The 23,920-nt window shown below is 51.1% G+C and overlaps 2 protein-coding genes across 3 annotated transcripts; both read right to left on the bottom strand.

Annotated features, from left to right (window-relative positions):
• Positions 1 to 6,231: 6,231 nt before the first annotated feature.
• LOC127333345 (uncharacterized) lies at positions 6,232 to 8,615 on the bottom strand. Of its 2 annotated transcripts, none has more exons than XM_051359734.2 (8): positions 8,369 to 8,615; positions 8,075 to 8,267; positions 7,782 to 7,982; positions 7,524 to 7,697; positions 7,091 to 7,441; positions 6,896 to 7,006; positions 6,673 to 6,801; positions 6,232 to 6,596 (listed from the first exon to the last, which is right to left on the bottom strand). In XM_051359734.2, the coding sequence occupies exons 1-8, from the start codon at positions 8,524 to 8,526 to the stop codon at positions 6,432 to 6,434; spliced, it is 1,482 nt and encodes a 493-aa protein (XP_051215694.1). In that variant the 5' UTR covers positions 8,527 to 8,615; the 3' UTR covers positions 6,232 to 6,431. The 2 variants fall into 2 exon arrangements, with proteins under 2 accessions (XP_051215694.1, XP_051215695.1); XM_051359735.2 differs by having other exon boundaries at positions 8,349 to 8,455.
• Positions 8,616 to 20,793: 12,178 nt separating this feature from the next.
• LOC127333347 (wall-associated receptor kinase 5) lies at positions 20,794 to 23,116 on the bottom strand. The gene is made up of 3 exons (XM_051359736.2): positions 22,514 to 23,116; positions 22,221 to 22,391; positions 20,794 to 22,086 (listed from the first exon to the last, which is right to left on the bottom strand). Exons 1-3 carry the CDS (start codon positions 23,112 to 23,114, stop codon positions 20,891 to 20,893), a joined length of 1,968 nt encoding a protein of 655 aa, XP_051215696.1. The 5' UTR covers positions 23,115 to 23,116; the 3' UTR covers positions 20,794 to 20,890.
• Positions 23,117 to 23,920: the final 804 nt, after the last annotated feature.

A 23,920-nucleotide genomic window follows, 5' to 3' on the forward strand; every position in this document is an offset into this window, starting at 1 on the left:
ATGCCCGGGAATGTCAAGCTCCATCGCATTGAGAATTCCTTGATGACGATCCGAGATGACACACACTTCCTTTGACGGTGGTATGACCCTCGTCCTCAATATATGGAAAAACCATTGCCAGTTATCATTGTGCTCAATCTCTACCAATTTAAAAGCCTAAACGGTTGCTCGCATCATTTTCTATTGCCACCAATAGTGTGCCCTTGTACTGCCCGGTCAAGAAGGTACCGTCGACGGCTATGACCGGCCTACAATGTTCGAATGCCCTCGTGCATTGCTGGAATGACCAAAATGCACGGTGAAATACCCTCACTCTTTTACCGTCATGCAATGTCATTTTGGTTGCGGAAGGCTCCACCACATGCACCATGCCCGGGTTAGTTGCGGCCATCGCTAACAACAACCTAGGGACTCGGTTGTATGCTTCCTCCCAATCACCGTACAACATCTTGAATGCGGCTTATTTGGCCTTCCATGCCTTCCCATACTTGACGTTGTAGTCAAACCGGGATTTCACCGTATCTTGCACGGACCTAATGCTCATGGTAGGAAGTGATGATATCTCCGCCGAGAGCTTGTATGCAATGAACTCGGATGTGAGTTGACGGTGGTCCGGCTGCGCATCCTTTCCATCAAGCTTCGGCCCCTGGCACATGTGAGTGGCTACACAACTTGTTATGTGCCAAGAGGGCCCTTTTTTGAAAGGTCTTGCACGGACAACCCATGGGCACCTTTTATCCACACATTTTAGCGTGTACTGCTTCTTCAAGTCCGAGTGAACAACGATGTAAGGGCGATGATGCTTAATGGAGAACTCCTTCAACCATATCTTCAATTTCAAGAAGGTATCAAACGTGAGCCCTTTAGAGATCATAGCCGTCCTACCATCCACATCTCTCTTGGAAATTGGCCTAGCTCCAAGAAGTAAACTTTTGCCACCATCAACCACAGCTCCATCCGCAAGACTAACATCACGAAACAATGGTATCCGAATATCCCGTCCGGTTACCTTCTTGAAGATCTCGGCTCTTTCGGCTTCCTTAGCCATCAAGCCATCCTCATCAAGTTCCTCTTCGGGTCCATCATCATCCGAGTCCGACGCATAGCATTGGGAATAAGGAATGGAGTGGTCCATCTCCTCTTGAGTCAAATATTTATCCAAATCACAGACATTGTTGTCATTCATCTCGAAACCATCATCACCATCGTCAAGCTCGTCATACTCCTTGTCCAACGGAGGTTCTTGGGCAATGGGAGATTGGACAATGGGAGATTGGGTGGCTTCTTCTTGGCTCATGGGTGGTGGACTCCTCTCTTGAACGGGGGAGGAGGGCCGGTTAAGGTCAAGCTCGATACGAGCATCAACCGTCTTGGTTGCAAACAACTCCAAAGTCTTGTCTTGTGACTTGGCCACCGTCTCCTTGTAAACGGACCAACGTTGCTCGGAGTTGATACGCATTGTCTTCCAACGGGTGTGCATTCCAAACCCCACATTATGTCTTCCCTCTAGCTCAACACCATCATTTGGCTCATTCCAATTCAACTCAACCCTCACTTGTGCAGTTGTGCTACCACCTCCGAAAAGCTAGGGCTAAGGTCAAACACCAAGTCAACCTCTCCCGGGTCCGGCTCTATGTTTACCTTCAAGAAAGCATCCTTGTCCACATGATGAATATGAACAATTATTTCCATCCCCCTAGCATAATGGGAACAACACATACACACATGTGTTCATTAGTTACCATAATCAACATAATCTACCCATACAAACTAGCATACTACCATTTCTCCTACTTCAACAACCCTAACATCCAGCCAAATCCACATCCACCCTCAAATCAACCAAATCCACATCTAGGGTTTCACATGTAGATTCAACCAAATACACAAAATCAATGGATGAAAAGAAGGGGAACAGAGGAGATAACCTCAAGGAACGGGTTGGGAACGATCTCCACGGGAAGATCTGACGAAATTCAATAGATTTGAGTAGGGATTTGAGGGGGGGAGAGAGAGCCGGCCGCCTTGGAGCTGAGGGAGGAAGAAACGGAGAAGACAATGGTTGGGTCGGGCTGGGGCGGGCTCGCGCGGCCACACATAACAGGATGTGTGGCGCCCTTGCCACGGGCGCCACACTTTCAAAGTGTGGCGCCGGTGTGAGCGGCGCCACACAGGCTGCCATGTCAGTGTCGAGCACAGCTCAGCGTGGAGGGTGCCACGTCGGATGGGAGAGTGGCGCCGGCCGCACAGGCGCCACACATGGAGGTGTGGCGCCCATGAGAGGGACGCCACACAAAAGGGTTAGATGGGTGAAATAGTTTGCCCGGAGGGTCAGTCTGTGCTATAGTTTTAGAAAAGGGTTATTTCTGTGTAAATCGCCCAGTACTTAGATACATCCATACTAGTGCCAAATAATATGGAATGAAGGGAGTATATGAAACCTTACTGTCACATACAATACTTAGAATCAAACTATACTCTTCATTCACTAACAGAGAACACCAAGTAGAAGAAAGTGAACAACCGGCGGAGGGGGTTATGCGACCGCGCCGCCGACCCCAAAGCGTTCCTCTCACATCCACCCCTGCCTCTCGCGCCACTAGAGGATCCTCCCCAGGCGAAGCCATCGTGGCGGCGGCGGCGCAGACCTTTCCCCTGGACGGCGGCTCCCCTTCCTCGCGGCGGCGACGTAATTCGGTAGAGATTCGGCGGCGGTGTGGTGTCGCGGCCCTCCCTACCAATATCTACGCCTTGACGGTGACGAGGGGTTTGGGCCGCTCCAGTGGGTTGGCCCTGCGGTGGCGCCGACAACCTCGGGTCCGTTGGTGGCCACGGGCCAGGGCGGGGCTGAGACGTTTGCTGCAGCGGCGTGGAGGCGCTAGCTGCTGTTGCCGGGTGCCATGGTGGTGCCGTGGCTGCGGGCTAGTTGGCCGAGGCCCCGTCGTCGGATGTGGCTTTAATCCTCATCGCCCACCTGTTTCGGCTGCATCGGGGTTGCGGTGTATGGTCGGATGAAAGTCCTGCTTGGCGGTGTTACCTTGCTGAAGACATGGTCATGGCCTTCACCATGCCTTTCTTTTCCTTTGATGCTCGGGGAAAACCCTAGGTCTGGTTCACCGGACTAGGCGGCGGCCGCCAAGGTGTCGTTATCTTCTTAAAGACATTGTCTAGGCCATCGAGGAGGGACGATGCGGCATTCGGAGTCTCGGGGTGGTGATGTGTTGTAGGTGGTGACTGTGGCCCAAGGCTTGTGAAGTGAAGTTGTAGCCTCCTTAGCGTTGTACCGGCAGTTTTGGTCTCTCTTCTATACAATTGATACCCTTTCAATGACGTATTCTCGAGAAACAAAGAAGTACTATGACAGTAGCCAATCCATTTTTTCGTTAATTCTAGCCAACCGTAGGACTATCTCGTTGTCAAGCTCAAGATGGTTATTCACCGTCCCGCCAAAACGCCTTAGATATTTAGCCATTCCATCCGGCGTTGAGCCCTGGCAGTTCAACATCCTGCCTTGTGGCGTTGATCGTAGAATCTGTTACCGTAACAGTGATTAGCGGGGAGGGAAATGATTGTACCTGGCTCATTTTTGCCAGGGGAAATTTGTCAATTGTCAAGACAAAATCCTCTAAAATGTAACCATCCTCCCCATGCATTGTGGGACCTGATAGGAGCTTCTCACCTCAAAAGTAAAGAAAAACAAGCATGTCGAGCCGTTTACACTAGACTGCTACGGTCAACTAGAATCTGGTGAGATTTTACCCCTCTTTTGCACTTCCACGCAAATAAAGAAGACTAAAGCAAGGTGATGTGATACTTCTGCAGGCACCGTACAAAATACAAGAACCCGGGGCTTTGTGGAGTACTGGTAGTCCCTTCATTTACTTGGACGGCTTCTCTACGGTGCTTGGCTGCTGCTGGCTAAGTGTAATGGGGTTTGCTTCCATGAACTCCCTCCTCGAGATCCCTTCATTCTTTAATTGATTCGTAAACGAGATTTGATCCCAGCAGCTCGACGCATTTTATAGCATCACCTAGCAGTGCCCTTAAAAATCTGACTTTTAAAACACAAATACAGGTTAAGAAAAATGAGTTTTAAGGGTCGAAAACAACCCCATATGGGAATATTCCAGGAATATGTTGAAAACGAGTCTCTTTTCTTACACTTCATCTTCACTTGCCCTGGCCTCCCGCGCGCTGCCCCCGGCCATCCACCGGCCCCTGCCTCGCCCCCGCCTCGTCCACGCCCCTGCCTTGTTCGCGTCGTCCCTCGCCGTGTATGGCTTTATGCCGATCGTTGGTGTCATGCCGAGAGTCAAAGGCTGGATCTCTCTGGCCAGATCCAGATCTTGTTGGTATTGTTCTTCCTTGCTGCGGAGCTCCATCGAGCGGAGCTAGATGCAGCGGTGAGGACCTCCACCTGCAGCTCCAAAAATAAGGTATGCGATTGTTGCAAGCTTCGTTCTTTTGAGCTGCATGCACCTTCTTCTCTGGCCGGCCATGGAGGCGAGGGGAGAAGTGATGGTGCAGAAGCTCGAAGGATTCGAGGCTTGCGGTGGTGGGAAGTTTCTGTTGCGTTTTCGAGCTCAACTACAGCGACTGGGAGCAAGCCGTTGATCTCTGATATGTCAAAAATGGGCATCTTGTGACGCCATGGATGCGTCCACTCAATCTCCAACGGAGGAGGCCCTTCTTCGATGGAGCTGCGGTGGCACCTTCCACCTTGTTCATCAAAAGTGGTCTCGTCCCCGGTGATGAAGACAGTGGCCGTCAGTAGTCTCCATCTCCCGAGTTCAGCGGTGAGGCAGATGGACTGGATCGCGTTTTCACAAAAGTTTCTGAGGTCCTCTGTGTGTGTTTCTAGGACCAGCTTGTAATTTTGTTTTCTCCTAAGGTCCTATGTGTAATTTGTACCACCGCTTGGAATGAAATGAAGCAGCTCTAGGTCCTTCAGGACCTTTCCCTTTCAAAATAAAAAAAGAGTCTCGCCGAAGTAAGTCGTCCATGTTCGCAGACAGGGTCGCCTTTCTAGGCCATCTTCAACGGGCCAACGTATTTTGGACGTTTAAAATGACGGGACGTGTCCGCTTGCGTCGCCTTGCGGACATGAAAATGATCATTTTTTACCGCGCGTCCGTTTGCGTCAGGGGTGCCTCCAGCGGTCCGATGCATAAATATTTTTACCTATTTTTTTTATTTTTCATATAATCATAGATAGAAACATTACACAAACTACTACATAGTTTGAAACATGGTTTCAAAATTACAAAATGAAAAAATCTAACTAGTGTTAGACTCGATGGTTTCGTTCTTTCGCTGCCAAGAAAGAACACTTTCAGACACCTAGTTATCCAAACTAGAAAATTCAGTTGGGTTCTGTGTGCCTATATTATAGGTGAGGATGTAAACGGCATGAAGCTTTCGATTTCGCATTTCGAACGAGAACGGTGAACTTGAGGGAATATTTCACAACCAAAATACTCACAGATAGTTTTATATAGATTCAATGTTTTTTATACATATCAGAAACCATGTGTAATACTTATCATCGCATACGATTTCCATATACGAAAGCATGTGCAATCTTCGTCGTCCTTCCTTTCGCCTTTGTCGGAGGAGGAGGACACTACGGGAACCCGCCGAGGGGCCGACGGCCGGCGGCCGTCGGCACAGCCTGCCTCGCCGTCGGCCCACGCCTGTGCCGACGGCCACCGTCAGCACCTTGCCATCGGCACAAGGTGGCCTCGGCACAGCCTGCCTCGCCGTCGGCACACGTCTGGCCATCGGCACAGTAGGTAGCCCGACGGTGGGACGTTGCCGTCGGCACAGTTGCCGTCGGCCCCTTCGTCGTGGGCCCCACGACGCCCAAACGGCCGTTAGCCCAGCCCATCTGCTGTGCCGACGGCCAGGCCGTCGGCACAGCCGCCTCGCTCAGACAACCAGAGCCTGCCACGCGTCCCCCGTTCAGCTTCTGTGCCGACGGCCAAGCCGTAGACCCAGCCTCGTCAGCCCCAGCCGCGTCGCAGCAGCGCCGCCCAGCTGCTGGCCGCCTACCTTCCTGTGCCGACGGCATAGCCGTCGGCACAGCTCCTGCCATTTGGCACATCTAGGTGACTGTGCCGACGGCTATGCCGTCGGCACAGACCATACCATTTGGCTTTCCGCTCCATTTTCCAGCACAGCACAGCACGCACAGCAAAAATAGCAGTAATATACATTGAAATGCATCACAAATATTGCACAGCACATAATCATCATCGTCATCATATCAAACGTAGCAACAACATCATCGTGATACAAATATGTGGCATGTAGCACACACGATCATCATACATCGTCAACACATGGCACTTACGATCAACGCACACCCGCTTGACACCTAGCTAAGGGGGACCCAAGATCAGGGGAACCAACCAAGTTCCGTACTCGTCCATTCATGCGTCCGGCCTTTGTCGCGGTGGACCGAGGTAGAACCATGGCCTGAACCATCGCCAGCAGGTGAAAACCCTGAAGCACCGGGAGAATGGCGGCCGGGGTGCATCGGGTGTGCCCTCGCGCGACGAATCAGGAGAGGGTCGGTTCCGCGAACTTCCCGTGCCCTACATGTTTGACAAGAGTTAGCATCTTACACATGGGAAAGGAAAGCGGTGAGAACTGGTTAGGCACAGGACTTACCGGAGTCCGTGCGTAGTATGTGGCCGCGAAAGCTTCCCTCGATGGGCACACTAGAGTCGGCCCCGGCCTAGGTGGCTCCTCTTCCGGAAGTGCGATCCTCTCTCCAGTCTGGAAGAACGTCCTGAGCGCCTGCAAGATAGTTTAGATGTCAAGCGCTGCAGATATAAAATAAAGGGGAGGTGGGACTTGTCATGTCTTTGAACCATAAAAGATTGGAACTTACACGACTCGTCGCCTCCTGGTACTCTTCCCAAGCCGCTCTCTTGAGGTCCCACTCTGCTACAACCGTCAAATACTTCTCATAAGTGGCAGCGTAGGCGGCCTCAAAGTTAGCCTACAATTTCCAAGAAAAGGAGCCACGTCAATTTAGCCATTCAGGAATGAATGTTGGAAAGAAGATGAAAATGAGAAAACTTACATCGGTACGACGGTGTCGAGGAGGCGCGACCGGTGGGTCGCCAGCGGTGAGGGTAGACCTGATCTGCGTGAGGGTCCTCTGCGGCTTGATCACCCCACTAAGAAGCTTCGTACGGCCATGCTCCGAGCCGCGCCCCGCCACCATAATCGCCGTCAAGTCGGTCTCCTGCTCAATAGGATCATCCACCTCCGGATGAAGACCCTTGAACGCCGAGCAGTACTTGTCCAACTCCTCTTCGGCATAGCCGAAGTACTCGGGCAGCGAGGGCTGAGGCTGGCTCAGATCAGGCTGCTTCAGCTTCATCTTCTGCCACCCTCCCACCTCGGTGAGAGGCTCCCCGAGTTCCGCCTCCTGCACGGCAAAAGAAATGGTATGTGTATCAAGTAGTAATATGAGGGGAAGTAAATGCAAGTTGTTCCATGTATATATGTACCTTGTGCTTCCTGTAGCGCTCAGTGCTGCGGCTTCCTGCACTGTGTGTTCCTCCGGTGCCACGGTTTGCCTTGTTGCGTACACTCTTGGCGTTGAAGTCGGCGTCTTCGCCAACCCACCTCGCTACCAAGGCCTCAAATGCGTCTTCCTTATTCTCGCACCATAGGGGCATAACCTGAAAAACCAAAACTCATTTGAAGAACACATAATGCAATCCCAACTATGCAGCAACATAGAGTCTCATTGAATATTTACTTACCCTCAAGTAATCTTCCTTCGTCAGCTGAGGATCGTCCCTGATATTGTCAGCTTTCTTGACCCTAATGCCCTGCTCAGCCTTGAAGTGCCCGATGCAGGTATGCTTCTGATTGTACCACTGTTGCCTTGTCAACCTCTGAGAAGCCCTAGTCAGTACCGCCTTCCCTCGCTCAACCATATCATCAGGCACCTTATAATGGGTCTGCAATCATGCATAAGAATAATTGTGAGAGAGACATGAGTTAGCATAGTGTGATCATCAACTATGAAGTAAACTCGAGAAGCATGCTTTACCCAAAACTTGGTGTACACGGCGTCAGCAGCTGTCCCAAAGCCCGGGCAAGGAGCTGCCTCATAGTCCGCCCAAGTCTCGGCTAGCTTCCTCTCGCCGCCGAGGACCGGAGTGTAAAAGCCCGGCCAATACTGCCTAATAAGAGCTCCAATCATGCTCGACGGCTGGCGAACCCCCTTGTCATATGTCCAATTGCTGCACAATAATCAAAACATTAGTATGCCAATCAGTTATGCACGATAATGAAAACATTAGTACATAGCAAAATGAATCTACATGTTCAAAATTAAACTTACTCTGTTTCGTTCGGGATGATGAGGGCTTTCGCCTCTTGGCTAGTAGGCTCCCTCCTCTCATCAGGGACTTGCGCTTCACCACGAATGCGCAACTTCTTCGGCGCCATCTCCCTCTCCGCCTCCTCGTCCTGCCCCTCCACCTCCATCTCCACCTCCATCTCCCCCTCAGTAGACTGTGTGTGAGCGGACTGGGAAGCCACGTCGCCAGAAGCAGAGGGTATGTCACCAAGGAAAGGTCCACCTCGTCCTCATCCTCCACCTCCACCTCGTCCTCGTCCTCCACCTCCGCCTCGTCCTCCAGCTCGTCCTCCACCTCCACCACGTCCTCCACCTCCACCTACACCTCCACCTCCAACTCCACCCGTGTCATCGTCCGCGTAACGCGAGCTGGCACGCGTTGGTCTTCCACTTCTAGTGGTCCCGGTGAACTTCTGGGTCCTCATGGTCTTCAGAATGGAGTTCATGGATTCCTTGCTTCCGCTCATATTGATCAATCACCTGCATTGACAAAGAGTAAACAAGTAAGCATTCATGCCTTAATAAAATGTAGACACTAAGCAAAAAAAACATATGGCGAAGCATGTTGAAAAATAGATACTAAGCATAAGAAGCATATTGAAAAATAAATACTAAGCATAAGAAACATATTGAAAAATAGATACTAAGCATAAGAAGCATATTGAAAAATAAATACTAAGTATAAGAAGCATATTGAAAAATAGATACTAAGCATAAAGACATAAAGGACCCTCACCTCGAATCATCACTATCATAATGAGGCATTGGGTTCTCATAACGAGGCGTTGGGTTCTCATTTTCACTATCACTATCAGTATCATGTGAGTAATGAGGTTGGGTGGGAATGTCCGGTGGAGGCTCATCATTGAACCCATTGCCCTCATGTAACTTGGTGAGCATTTGTATGTCCTTTAGGTCCACCACTGTTTCACCATGAAGATGTGCCTCGTTCTCGAGGTCCTCAAGACCAATTTCTATTTCGAAATCCCCAAAGTTCTCTTGCTCTTGATAAAAAAATTCCCTCGTATGTTACAGGGTCAATGTTGTTGTAATACTCGTCGGAGGGCATGGGTAGCTTACCATGTGGTGATACCTTGAACACGACTTCCCAGCCTTTGAGATACTCCTTTTGACATGGGTAGGGCAAATAATAAACTTGCTTGGCTTGGTGAGCCACAACAAAGACATCGGCTCCGCTATAGCAGGTTGAAGGCCTAACTTCAACTAACCCAATGGAAGGAGTGCTTCTCTGTCCAACTTGTGGGTCAAACCAGTGGCATTTGAACACAACGAGATTGAGTTGTATGTTTGTCCTACTGAATGTCAGCTCGTATACATTCTCTAACCTTCCGTAGTATTCTATGTCATCGGATCCTTTCGTGAAGACCCCAGTATTTATAGTTTTTGGGTTAGGCCGATTCTTCTGGTGATACTCTGTATGGAAGCGATACCCATTCACATCGTACTTCTCATACATTGAGATTCTACGGTTGCAACCCTGGGAAACACATCTCAGCTCATCTGTCATCTCAACGTTGGGATCACCTCCCTACAAATTCAGTTCAAATTGTTTCTTTGCATTAGTTACGGATTGCAAAAGTATTGGCTAAAAGGGACTTGTTAGAAATTACTTTTTCGTAGAGCCAATCCAGGAATTTTTTCTTTCCGGGACGACTCTCTTTCAAAAGAATCTCCATCTCCGCATCAGAGGGATCCGTCGATCTCGTCCAATATTCATCCTTGTATTGGCTAAAAGGGAGAAAAAACGTATTAGACCAAAATCGAGTTACTAATTGCAAAGTAATTTGTTCACCATTTTACCTTATGAATTTGAGCACTTCTTGCATGTTCGTAACCACATAAAACATTATGCAATCTTTCTCTTCCTTTGTCAAGATGCCCTTTTTAGAGGCACCAGCCTTGCCACCGTGACATTTGAAGAGGAGGAGCTTGGGGTCATGCTTGGGCTCGTCGATATTGTACCGAGATATCGGGTTATGCATAGTGGGAACATCATCGGCATAGTACGTTGTCGTGGCGTCTGCCATCTCCCGAAGGATAGTTGCCTCAGCTATGCATGCTTCAATCTTATTTTTGTTGCCACATTTGTTTCGAATATACTTGAACTCTCTCTCAATACAAAACTGCCAACGATACTGCACCGGTCCACCCAAGAGTGCCTCGTTCGCAAGATGCACAATGAGATGTAACATCGGAGTAAAGAAACCTGGTGGAAAGATCATCTCTAACTTGCATAACAACTCCGGCACTTGATCATGCAACTTCTCAATCACCGACTCACATATCTGCTTAGCACAGACCGTGCGGAAGAAATGGCTCAACTCCGCAAGCACTCGCCAGACATGCTCGGGGAGATACCCTCGAACCATCACCGGCATCAGCCGCTCAATCCATATATGATAGTCGTGACTCTTGAGCCCGTTTACTTTTCCTGTTGTAAGATTGACTCCCTTACTCATATTCGAACAATAGCCATCTGGGAACATAACGGCGTATTTCAGCCACATCATTGCCTCCTTCTTCTGGAGACTATCAAGCACGTAGTTGGCATGCGGCTTGACCCAATTTTTTCGATTGCCCTCAGGAGGATGCATGTGTAGTCTTTGCCTGTCACACAGATTCTCAACATCGACTCTAGCCTTGACATTATCCTTTGTCTTGTCAGGAATGTTCAGGACGGTGTTAAAAACGGACTCCCCCACATTCTTTTCGGTGTGCATCATATCGATGTTATAGGGAAGTTCGAGATTCTTGTAATACTCGAGCTGCGTTAAGCCTGGCACGTGAGTCCAGTTGTGTGTCTCACCATATCCCACATATGTTTTGCCGGGTTCTTTACTACGCTGGAGAGCACGTAGCTCACCATCAACAGTTTCACCATTGAACTTTGGTATCGTTTCTTCTTCACGCACAACTTTGCCCTTTGTGAAGTTCTTTTTGTCTCCTCTGAACCGATGCCCTCTTTTGAGGTACTTTTGATGTTTGTCAAATGCGACATATTTGCGACCCGCATTCAGCCAAATGAACTCCAGTCGGTGCACACTGCTTGGGCATGGAAACCTACCAGCTGTACAATGCCCGCAAAATAGAGCGTACCCAGGTAGGTCGTGCATGGAATATTGGAACCAAACTTTCATGACAAAGTTTGTCTTCGTTGCTCGGTCGTATGTCAAGGTCCCATGGTGCCAAGAGTGGTGCAAATCATCCACAAGCGGTTGCATGAATACACTCAAATTCTTCCCCGGGTAATCAGGCCCTGGAATGATCATCGACAGGAATATGGTCTTCCTTTGCATAAGGACTCCGGGAGGGAGATTGAGCGGAATAACAAACACGGGCCAACAGCTGTACGCGGATGCTGACATACCATATGGATTGAATCCATCGGTTGCTATCGCAATTCTGACATTCCGAGCATCATTTGCCTTATCAGGGTGTTTTGCATCGAAGTTCCGCCATGCTTTACCATCAGATGGGTGCCCCATGTTTAGCCGTCCATCCTCGTCCTTGAATCTCAACCCGTTCTTATGCCACGTCATCTGTTTGGCTGACTCCTCGGACATGTAAAGCCGTTGGATTCTTTTTATGAACGGGAGATAACGAAGAATCTTCACGGCGACTTTTGTCTGCACCTTCTCACCATTAGCTCTGGTTATCTCATGATACCTAGAGGACCCACACTTGCTACAATATTTGTCATCCGCAAACTCTTTCCAAAACAAAAGACAGTTTTTGGGACAACAATCATACTTCACATAATCCATGCTGAGCGCTTTCAACATTTTCTTTGCTGCATACATGGTTTTAGGCAGACAATGGCCTTCGGGCAACATGTTACCAACTGTTACCAGATTTTTTTCAAAGCATGCACGGGTCTTTGTCGAACCAGGCCTTGTCGGCTAGTACTTGCGCGATGGCATCGAGCTGAGAAATTTTTGCACCCTCGTATAGAGGCCTCTTAGCCGCAGCCATCATATCATAGAAGGCCTTTGCGGTAGGCTCGGGTTCCTCCGGTTCTGGCGGTTCCTCCGGTTCTGGTGGTCCCTCCGGTTCTGGCGGTTCCTCCCTGTACAGCAATTCTGGCATGTAGGCATCGTGGAGATCATCTAGCAAGTATCTAATCCCATCGTCCTCATTGCCATCGATTCGCTGCCTCATCACCTCACCTCTGTCACGTTCGTACTGAGCAAAGTCGACACACGTGACGTAATCAGGCATATACCCATTCAACCAAAGATGTTTAGTCATATCATCCTTTCCGTGACGATGACGCCTCTTGCAACGAGCGCAAGGGCAACTTGGACGAACGCCTGACTTTGAACCACGCGCTAACTCCTTCACTAATAAATTGGTCTTCCATACCCACTCTTCTGTCATTTCAGTCGAACTAGCACGGCCACTGTACATCCACCCATTATCAGCCATCCTCTGCTTGATTGGGAGACAAACAACAAATAGTACCATGAAATTAAATGCATCATATTTTTATTTATTTTACCGGGCGAAACGCATGCATCAACCTACATCTCTACTAGGTGGGCTCCTAGCAGCCGCCGGATCCGTAGTTGGCTACGTTCTCCATGCTCTACCCAGGTCCAAGTCAGAATTTCGGCAGCACCTCCACGCTGCTCTCCCGATACACGTCTCGGCAAAAAACCGAGAGGATGTGCATCCGGAGAACAACGGGGAGGCGCCGCCGAAATCCTGACTCGGACCGGAGTAGAACATGGAAAACGTAGACAACTACGCATCCGCCGACTGTCCCGTAAATGCCGCAAGCGTTACGGTTGAAAATATGCCGACCACTAATGCATATTTATCCGCGTAACGCTCGCGGACGGGAAGTGACACCTAGGTTACGCAACTTTACTTGAAAAATGAATCTAGTGATGTAAAAATATGGAGGAGGTGGAGTTTTAGCTCACCCTCGGCGATGTCGGCGACCGTCTCGAATCGCGTCAAGCAGCAGGGACCCGGGGTCGTCACGCCATCGGCCTAGTTTAGACAACAACAAATTCAAATTGTTATTTTCCTATTTTCAATTTTTCATTTCTATTTGCTATTTGCTATTTTCCATCTTTGTTTCTATGTGCTATTTTCCATTTTTGTTTCTATTTGCTATTTTCAAATTGCAACAATTACTATTACTAAAATGAAAAATAAAATTACCTAGTGGAGGAGCAGGGGAGGCGCGGGCGCGGCCGACAAGCAGCGGCCGGTGGAGGAGCAGGGGCGGAGGCGGCCGGGGGAGGAGGGGGTTCCGGCGGCCGGGGGAGGAGGGGGCTGTCGGCGGCCGGGGAGGAGCGGCAGGGGAGGCGGCGGTGGCCGGTGGCGGCAGGCGCGGCGGTGGCCGGGGGAGGAGGGGCTGTCGGTGGCGGGGAGGAGCGGCAGGGAGGCGGCGGCGGAGGAGCAGCCGGTGGCGGCAGCGCGGCGGCTGGGGCAGGAGGGGGTGGCGGCTCGGGTGGAGGAGGGTGGCCGCGCGCGGGTTGGATGGCACGAGGGGGAGGGGTGATCTGTGAGCCGGACTTGGTCCGGTTGGACCAATTAACCAACCCTACCTGTGCCGACGGCTAGGCCGTCGGCACACTTTTTTTCATTTTTTTTTCTTTTTTTTTTATTTCTATTTCTATTTTTCTTTTTCTTTCTATTTTTCTTTTTCTTTTTCTTTTTTCCTTTTCATTTCTTTATTTACTTTTGCAGTGGTTGCTAGGAGCTGAGCGCGCGGGGTGGAGGAGCTGAGGGTGGCGACACATAAAATGACGCCACGCGGTTATTTTTATTTCTATTTCTATTTTTATTTTTCTTTTTTCTTTTTATTTCTTTATTTTCTTTTGCAGTGGTTGCTAGGACACATAAAATGATGCCACGTGGCTCCGCGTGATTTTATGACTTCGTTTACTTCGCCAACTGTGCAAAACGGGGCCGCCGGGACATGCGGTATGGCCGTACCGGGCGCGCGGTTGCACCCGTCCGCCGACGCGCGAAACGGAAAACATTTAGCACATAAAATGACGCGTCATAGACCTAAAAACATTTTTCCCTCCATTTATTGAGCGAAGGAAAGTGTCGCCCCAGTTCAAATCCGGTCAGTTTCCAGCGGATTCGGCGGGACACCGCAGGAAGCGGGAGGGATTCCCAGATGGCTACCGCGCGCATATGGCATGTGATAGGTGGTGCGTAGGAGGTATCCTACCGCTGCGCGGAGGTCCCGCGCAATACTGAAATGCGCACCATGTAGCTGCTTCACAAAAAAAGCCCTTCCGGCACCCCGAAAATGGAAAAACCGTCGCCCGTGGTTCGGATTGGAAATCCGCGACCGGGGCCTTGCTTCCCATCCTAGGGCCCACGCACGTGCCAAATATGGCCTCGTTCCGACAAACTATGTGGTGAAACGGGCCGTTTCCTACTCATTTCCCCTAAAAGCCATAGAACTCCGGACGTGATAGCCCTGTTCGTGAAGGGTTTTTCAAGATAATTGCCGTATCCCAGTTCCGTCTTTTGCAGTGGTTGCTAGGACACATAAAATGACGCCACGCGGCTCCGCGCGATTTTATGACTTCGTTTACTTCGCCAACTGTGCAAAACGGGGCCGCCGGGACATGCAGTATGGCCGTACCGGGCGCGCGGTTGCACCCATCCGCCAACGCGCGAAACGGAAAACATTTAGCACATAAAATGACGCGTCATAGACCTAAAAACATTTTTCCCTCCATTTATTGAGCGAAGGAAAGTGTCGCCCCAGTTCAAATCCGGTCAGTTTCCAGCGGATTCGGCGGGACACCGCAGGAAGCGGGAGGGATTCCCAGATGGCTACCGCGCGCATATGGCATGTGATAGGTGGTGCGTAGGATGTATCCTAACGCTGCGCGGAGGTCCCGCGCAATACTGAAATGCGCACCATGTAGCTGCTTCACAAAAAAAAGCCCTTCCGGCACCCCGAAAATGGAAAAACCATCGCCCGTGGTTCGGATTGGAAATCCGCGACCGGGGCCTTGCTTCCCATCCTAGGGCCCACGCACGTGCCAAATATGGCCTCGTTCCGACAAACTATGTGGTGAAACGGGCCGTTTCCTACTCATTTCCCCTAAAAGCCATTGAACTCCGGACGTGATAGCCCTGTTCGTGAAGGGTTTTTCAAGATAATTGCCGTATCCCAGTTCCGTCTTTTGCAGTGGTTGCTAGGACACATAAAATGACGCCGCGCGGCTCCGCGAGATTTTATGACTTCGTTTACTTCGCCAACTGTGCAAAACGGGGCCGCCGGGACATGCGGTATGGCCGTACCGGGCGCGCGGTTGCACCCGTCCGCCAACGCGCGAAACGGAAAACATTTAGCACATAAAATGACATGTCATATACCTAAAAACATTTTTCCCTCCATTTATTGAGCGAAGGAAAGTGTCGCCCCAGTTCAAATCCGGTCAGTTTCCAGCGGATTCGGTGGGACACCGCAGGAAGCGGGAGGGATTCCCAGATGGCTACCGCGCGCATATGACATGTGATAGGTGTTGCGTAGGAGGTATCCTACCGCTGCGCGGAGGTCCCGCGCAATACTGAAATGCGCACCATGTAGCTGCTTCACAAAAAAAAGCCCTTCCGGCACCCCGAAAATGGAAAAACCATCGCCCGTGGTTCGGATTGGAAATCCGCGACCGAGGAATTGCTTCCCATCCTAGGGCCCATGCACATGCCAAATATGGCCTCGTTCTGACAAACTATGTGGTGAAACGGGCCGTTTCCTACTCATTTCCCCTAAAAGCCATTGAACTCCGGACGTGATAGCCCTGTTCGTGAAGGGTTTTTCAAGGTAATTGCCGTATCCCAGTTCCGTCTTTTGCAGTGGTTGCTAGGACACATAAAATGACGCCACACGGCTCCGCGCGATTTTATGACTTCGTTTACTTCTCCAACTGTGCAAAACGGGGCCGCCGGGACATGCGGTACATGCACATACAGATCCTGGATTTTCACCAAGTGCTGGCCCATGTCTGCGAAAATCGTAAACGCCGGGTACATGCAAGGTTGGCCAAACCCTACATCACACTTGTGCACATATGCTAGGGACATATGCAAGTTTTTAAGCGGTTCCGACGCTCCGCTGATCTGTATCTTCGGAAACCCTAGGGCGGGGACCCCGCAGATCTACCCCTATAGCTTTCTCCGTGTGACGGTGTAACAATGGATTTTTTTATTTGCTTTGGTTTGTTTAGGACATATGTACATGGGAAACCATAGGTTGGGCTTACTTTACCATAAAATAGGCTCCATTTTAGCCGTACCAGGAGTTTCCACATACAGATCCTGGATTTTCACCAAGTGCTGGCCCATGTCTGCGAAAATCGTCAACGCCCGGTACATGCAAGGTTAGCCAAACCCTACATCACACTTGTGCCCATATGCTAGGGACATATGCAAGTTTTTAAGCGGTTCCGACGCTCCGCTGATCTGTATCTTCGGAAACCCTAGGGCGGGGACCCCGCAGATCTACCCCTATAGCTTTCTCCGTGTGACGGTGTAACAATGGATTTTTTTATTTGCTTTGGTTTGTTTAGGACATATGTACATGGGAAACCATAGGTTGGGCTTACTTTACCATAAAATAGGCTCCATTTTAGCCGTACCAGGAGTTTCCACATACAGATCCTGGATTTTCACCAAGTGCTGGCCCATGTCTGCGAAAATCGTCAACGCCGGGTACATGCAAGGTTAGCCAAACCCTACATCACACTTGTGCACATATGCTAGGGACATATGCAAGTTTTTAAGCGGTTCCGACGCTCCGCTGATCTGTATCTTCGGAAACCCTAGGGCGGGGACCCCGCAGATCTACCCCTATAGCTTTCTCCGTGTGACGGTGTAACAATGGATTTTTTTATTTGCTTTGGTTTGTTTAGGACATATGTACATGCGAAACCATAGGTTGGGCTTACTTTACCATAAAATAGGCTCCATTTTAGCCGTACCAGGAGTTTGCACATACAGATCCTGGATTTTCACCAAGTGCTGGCCCATGTCTGCGAAAATAATCGTCAACGTCGGGTACATGCAAGGTTAGCCAAACCCTACATCACACTTGTGCACATATGCTAGGGACATATGCAAGTTTTTAAGCGGTTCCGACGCTCCGCTGATCTGTATCTTCGGAAACCCTAGGGCGGGGACCCCGCAGATCTACCCCTATAGCTTTCTTCGTGTGACGGTGTAACAATGGATTTTTTTATTTTCTTTGGTTTGTTTAGGACATATGTACATGGGAAACCATAGGTTGGGCTTACTTTACCATAAAATAGGCTCCATTTTAGCCGTACCAGGAGTTTCCACATACAGATCCTAGATTTTCACCAAGTGCTGGCCCATGTCTGTGAAAATCGTCAACGCCGGGTACATGCAAGGTTGGCCAAACCCTACATCACACTTGTGCACATATGCTAGGGACATATGCAAGTTATTAAGCGGTTCCGACGCTCCACTGATCTGTATCTCCGGAAACCCTAGGGCGGGGACCCCGCAGATCTACCCCTATAGCTTTCTCCGTGTGACGGTGTAACAATGGATTTTTTTATTTGCTTTGGTTTGTTTAGGACATATGTACATGGGAAACCATAGGTTGGGCTTACTTTACCATAAAATAGGCTCCCTTTTAGCCGTACCAGGAGTTTCCACATACAGATCCTGGATTTTCACCAAGTGTTGGCCCATGTCTGCGAAAATCGTCAACGCCGGGTACATGCAAGGTTAGCCAAACCCTACATCACACTTGTGCACATATGCTAGGGACATATGCAAGTTTTTAAGCGGTTCCGACGCTCCGCTGATCTGTATCTTCGGAAACCCTAGGGCGGGGACCCCGCAGATCTACCCCTATAGCTTTCTCCGTGTGACGGTGTAACAATGGATTTTTTTATTTGCTTTGGTTTGTTTAGGACATATGTACATGGGAAACCATAGGTTGGGCTTACTTTACCATAAAATAGGCTCCATTTTAGCCGTACCAGGAGTTTCCACATACAGATCCTGGATTTTCACCAAGTGCTGGCCCATGTCTGCGAAAATCGTCAACGCCGGGTACATGCAAGGTTAGCCAAACCCTACATCACACTTGTGCACATATGCTAGGGACATATGCAAGTTTTTAAGCGGTTCCGACGCTCCGCTGATCTGTATCTTCGGAAACCCTAGGGCGGGGACCCCGCAGATCTACCCCTATAGCTTTCTCCGTGTGACGGTGTAACAATGGATTTTTTTATTTGCTTTGGTTTGTTTAGGACATATGTACATGGGAAACCATAGGTTGGGCTTACTTTACCATAAAATAGGCTCCATTTTAGCCGTACCAGGAGTTTCCACATACAGATCCTGGATTTTACCCCTACAGTCTATAATCTGCCTGAGTTTTGGGACCATTCCCACCCTCCGATGCTCGATTTCTGACGACACACAATAATGATACACTTAAGAACTTGAGACCCACACACGTTACAAAGCACTTAAATAACTAGACCCACACACAAACCAAAGCACTTAAAGAACTAGACCACACACAAACCAAAGCACTTAAAGAACTACACCCACACACGAAGCAAAGCACTTAAAAACTACACTACTAACACACAAACCAAAACACTTAAAAAACTAAACCCACACACGAACAAAGCACTTAACACTGGGTCGACACATGATCCGTTAGACACACGGACTCGACACACACACATACTAATCAGTTCTCGAAATCTTCGTCCTCGCTAGGGGTGTCCTCTGAAGCGGTACTTGAGAGGTACCACAACCACCGTTCATCATTTTTCCCCCATGTCGACGCCTCTCCTTTGGCGTACTCCGCATCATATTCGGCCCTCCTCTGCCGCTTTCCCACCCTCCTCTCTCTCCTGTACGCCTGCTTCTCCTTCCAGAATGCGCGCGTGGCCGCGACGTCTCCGGGATGGTCTCTGCGCCACTGTGCCATGAACTGCTCGTCCTCCTCGGTGGTATCAATCCGCCGCTGGCCATCTCTGAACCGCTGCGCTTCACCCTCTGAGCGAAGTAGCGGCTCAGTAGAGAGACTCTCGGCTTCCGTCAGAGACCTGACCTCCGGGAAGTTCAATTCGTGGCGCGACCGGCCAAACCTCCAAGCCGCAACGTCGTATGCGCGGGCAGCAGCCTCCTTCGTGTAGAAGGTGCCGAGCCACACACGCACACCACCGGCGGAGATTTCGGACGCGAAATGGCCCGCAGCCCGCTGGCGAACGCCGATGAAGCCCGTGTTGCTACGGCGACGAGGAGCCATCTCGACGGCAGCTGAGCTCAGAGGATTCTGTGGTGTTTTTTGGATGAGAGAGTTGATGAGGAGAGAAATGTTGCTGGTGATGTTAGTGTGGAGAAGATATGGCTATATATAGGACGACGAGGGCTGAAATGGCGGGAATAATTGGCGGGAGAGAATGGGCGCGAGAAGAATGGCGGGAGGGAAGGAGCGGGGAAAAATGGCGGGAATGTTGGAGGAAAAATTGGCGGAAGCTGTGCCGACGGCCTGGCCGTCGGCCCAAACAGTGGGAAGCTGTGCCGACGGCCTGGCCGTCGGCACAGTCTGACGCCGTTTGCCAGCTGCTGACGCCGTTGTCGGTGGCTGTCGGTGGCCCTACCATCTGCCCATGTGCCGACGGGTAGGTTGCGTGCCGTCGGCACAGCCTAGGCGTGTGCCGACGGCTGAGCTGTGCCGACGGCGGCCTTCGGCCCAGGAGGTTCTGTGCCGACGGCCAAGCTGTGCCGACGGCCACTTTCCTGGGCTGACGGCGTGGCGTTATGTGCCGACGGCGGCCGTCGGCACAGATTCTGGCCGTCGGCCCCGCGGCGGGTTCCCGTAGTGGGAGGACAAGCCGGAGTAAGAGGGGGAGGAGCCGGCTGGTGGTCAGTCAGTGGGAGGGACTGCTCCTCCTGGCAATCGTTCTGACTTCTTGGCAAGGCCGTATGCGTATTTCCGATTACGGTCTCGAAAGCATTTCCGTACGCTTTGTATCCGTGTCAGGACTCACACGGTTCAAATTATTGAGCGTTAACGGGCGTCCAGTCATTGCTACTATGAGTAAACGGAACAGAGATACAATACATATATTCTGAGAGGCGACTTGATCCATCTTGACATAAAACAAGAATTTAGACTTGACCCATTTGGCACACATGTAGACCAGATCACGAGAAGAAACTCGCGCCTTGTCCTTGGCGGTGGTCTTCTTTTTTTTTTTGATAAAAAAAATCCTCTCAACATAGTAAGATTGATTACATAAGCTAGTATTGATGCGCAGCAGTAATGAACTTCTACAAACAGAACGAACATAAAACTGGAGAAACAACAGGGCATATCAAAATCCACTCTCTATCAACAAACACTCAAGTTCAGATGGGAATTCAACATGAAGCTTATTTTTCTTCATTTCCAATAAATCAATAAAGCGTGCCTAGTGGCTTAAGAAAAACGTTAAAACGATGGACCTACACGCTGAAATAGCGTGTACTGCTCCCCTCAAGATCAAGCACATCATGAGGTCTGAATTTATAGTCCACATCACGGTGTTGGTTCCTCCCAAGCAAGCTCCTGTCCTCCTCCTCCGAATCACCACCAGCAGCCTGGCCCCAAGGATGCCGCTGGTATCTTCTCAGTGCCTCCAGCCTCTCCGCAATCTCCTTCATCCCCGGACGTTCCTCGCCGTTCATGCTAACGCATCGCATGAGGAGGTGTGATACCTCTTGGAGAGCCTCATGCCCCATCTCCTTCCTCACACTGTCATCCATGAGCTCTTCATGCCGGCCGGCTTTCACGGCCATTATGAAACGTGACACAAGGCTCCTATTTTCTTCCGGGCCGTCAAAACAGAGAACCTTCTTCCTGGTCAGCAGCTCCAGCAGAACGACAGCAAAGCTATACACATCGCTCTTGTCAGTCAACCTGCATGTCATAAGGTACTCGGGGTCCAGGTAACCGCAGGTGCCTTGCACTAGCGTGGCGATCTCGGCCTCATCATTTGGAGCCAGCTTTGATGCTCCAAAGTCCGTTACTTTTGCGGTGAGGCTGCTGTCGAGCAGGATGTTAGCCGTCTTAACGTCACCGTGGAGGATCGGTGGCGAGGCCGATGAGTGCATGTAGGCCAGCGCCTCTGCCGACTCGGCCGCTATCCGGAGACGGGTATCCAAGGGCGTGTTGGCATCAAGGCCCTTGCCTCCATGGATGTACTGGTATAGGGTGCCATTTGAGACGTACTCATATACCAGCATCGGCACCTCCACCTCAAGACAGCAGCCGAGCAGCTTGACGACGTTCCGGTGGTTAATTTGGGAGAGAATGAACATCTCCCTTGTGAACTCCTTGGTCTCGGTCTCCTCCATCAACTTGGACTTCTTGATGGCCACCACCGAATCGTCTGCGAGGACACCTCTATAGACGATGCCGTGGCCTCCACGGCCGAGGATCTGGTCGGCGGCGAAGTTGTTGGTCGCCTTCTTGAGCTCTTCAGCGGAGAAAATCTTGAACCCGCCGGTGGTGCTACCGTATGACTGCATTTGTTGCTGCAGGATGACGCCTCCATTGTGCTCGAAGAATTTCTGCTTTGTTCTGACGAGCTTGCTCTTCTGCCGCGCCAGGCAGAGGCAGCAGCACATGGACCCTAACAAGATCACTCCCACGCTGACTCCTGAATATTGCACATTGCATTGCATACTCGATGATTAGCACATGGAGTATATAACTGACACCGAGAAGAATTTGAATGAATAACCAATGTGATACTCCCAAAATATGTTGATCAATGAATTGATCAGTGTGTACCTGTAACAATTTTGAGAGCTAAGGTGAACTTGTCTTGTGGTGAATCTGGTCGGCAACCATCCTTCACTCTGGGATTTCCACTTGTCCCCCGAGGGCATTGGCAAGTGTAGTTTCCCGGCGTGTTTTTGCAGATTCCGTAGCACAAGTCTTTACGTTCGCACTCGTCGATGTCTATGGGTTTGCAGAGCAATGAATCACCATTTGGTTAGACAAATTCATGTCATCTTGCAGGAGAATTTAGTACTTCCAAGACTGAAGAATTCTGAATTCTGAAGGCCTTTCCTCGGACGTACCTCTGCATCCATTGTCGAGGTAGGGGTTGCCGTCGTAGCCCGTAGAGCAGTTACAGCCGTACCCGCCATCGTTGGCGACGTCGAAGCAGGTGCTGTGCGCGCTCCGGCACGCGAAGTCCCTCGCGTTCCGGGCGGCGCTGCAGTCGCCGACATCCCGGACGGCCCAGTCGAGCACGACGGGCACGTCAATATCGCCTTCGCTGGACAAGCGGTACACGCTGGTGTCGACGGACGTGTACGCACCGGCGTCCCCGCCGATCAGCCCGCCCGTGAAGTCGAAGCACGCCGTGGTCGCCTTGACATAGACCGTGACCTGGCTGGTGGCGAGGGAGAAGTCGGCGAGGCTGTAGTTGTAGCTGAAGAAGGTGAGCCGCGGAGCGGAGGGGCCGGTGTCATTGCACACAAGCTCGAAACCCCGGCTCCCGAGGCCGTCGACGCGGTAGCAGCCGCTGCCGATGCCGAAGGGGTAGGGGACGGTGATGTTGCCGCAGCTCTCGCGGCACCCCTCTCGCGCCAATGCCGGCTGCGGCTGAGCCGACGCCACGGCCACCAGCGAATGCAACACGATCAGCAGCAGGACGGTGGTCGGCATTCTCGACATGCTGTTGCTTGCTTGGTCTGGTTCGATTGGATCATACAGTATTATATAGGAAAAGCTGCGAGTGAGCACGGTAGACGACTTGACTTGACGCGAATATTCCGGAACGATGGAAGGAACGCGAAGACCTGGTCGTCCATGCCGTGTTCATTGTAAAAGATTGTTAAATTTCCTGGAATTTCCGCGCAAGTTCCATACTCGTATAGCTAGAATAAAAGAAATTAGCAACCAACATCCACTCCCGCACCCAACCCTCCCTCCCTCCCGCACCCAACCCTAACCGTTGCCGCCGCCGCCGGTAGCGCCGCCAGGGCAAAGACCCTCGGGGCGTGGCGGCGGCGGGGGGCTTCCTCGTCGCTGCGTGACGAACGGCGGTCGGATCCCACCTCCTCGACGCATGGCGGAGCAGGCGCAGATCGGATGGGATGGGAGACGTGCGTTGCGGGCCCCTCCTCCCGGTGGTTGTCCCCTGGCGGACCGGCCGGCGCGGGTGGGTTGGGTGGTGGCGGCATGTCTCCCTCCTTCCGTCAGCTCTCCCCCGCAGCACTCCGGCAGGGGCTGGGTGAGCGGCGGCCATGCCCTCCCCCCGCCTCTCGTCGGTGCGTGGAGGCGATCTCGGGATTCTTCCGCGACACGAGGGCGCCCGGGGCAGCAGCCTTGGGTTCGATGGAGGAGGTGGCCCTCTTCTTCGCCGGAGAGGGTCGGCCTGCGGTTGGTGGTGGTGGATCCTTGATCTATCACCGCGATCTGGCGGCGAGATGGAGGAGCATGGAAGCCGGCAATGGTGTCGCCGGTGGAGGGTTGGATTG

This window comes from Lolium perenne, chromosome 2 (genome assembly GCF_019359855.2).
Source record: "Lolium perenne isolate Kyuss_39 chromosome 2, Kyuss_2.0, whole genome shotgun sequence".
Lineage (NCBI taxonomy): Eukaryota > Viridiplantae > Streptophyta > Magnoliopsida > Poales > Poaceae > Lolium > Lolium perenne.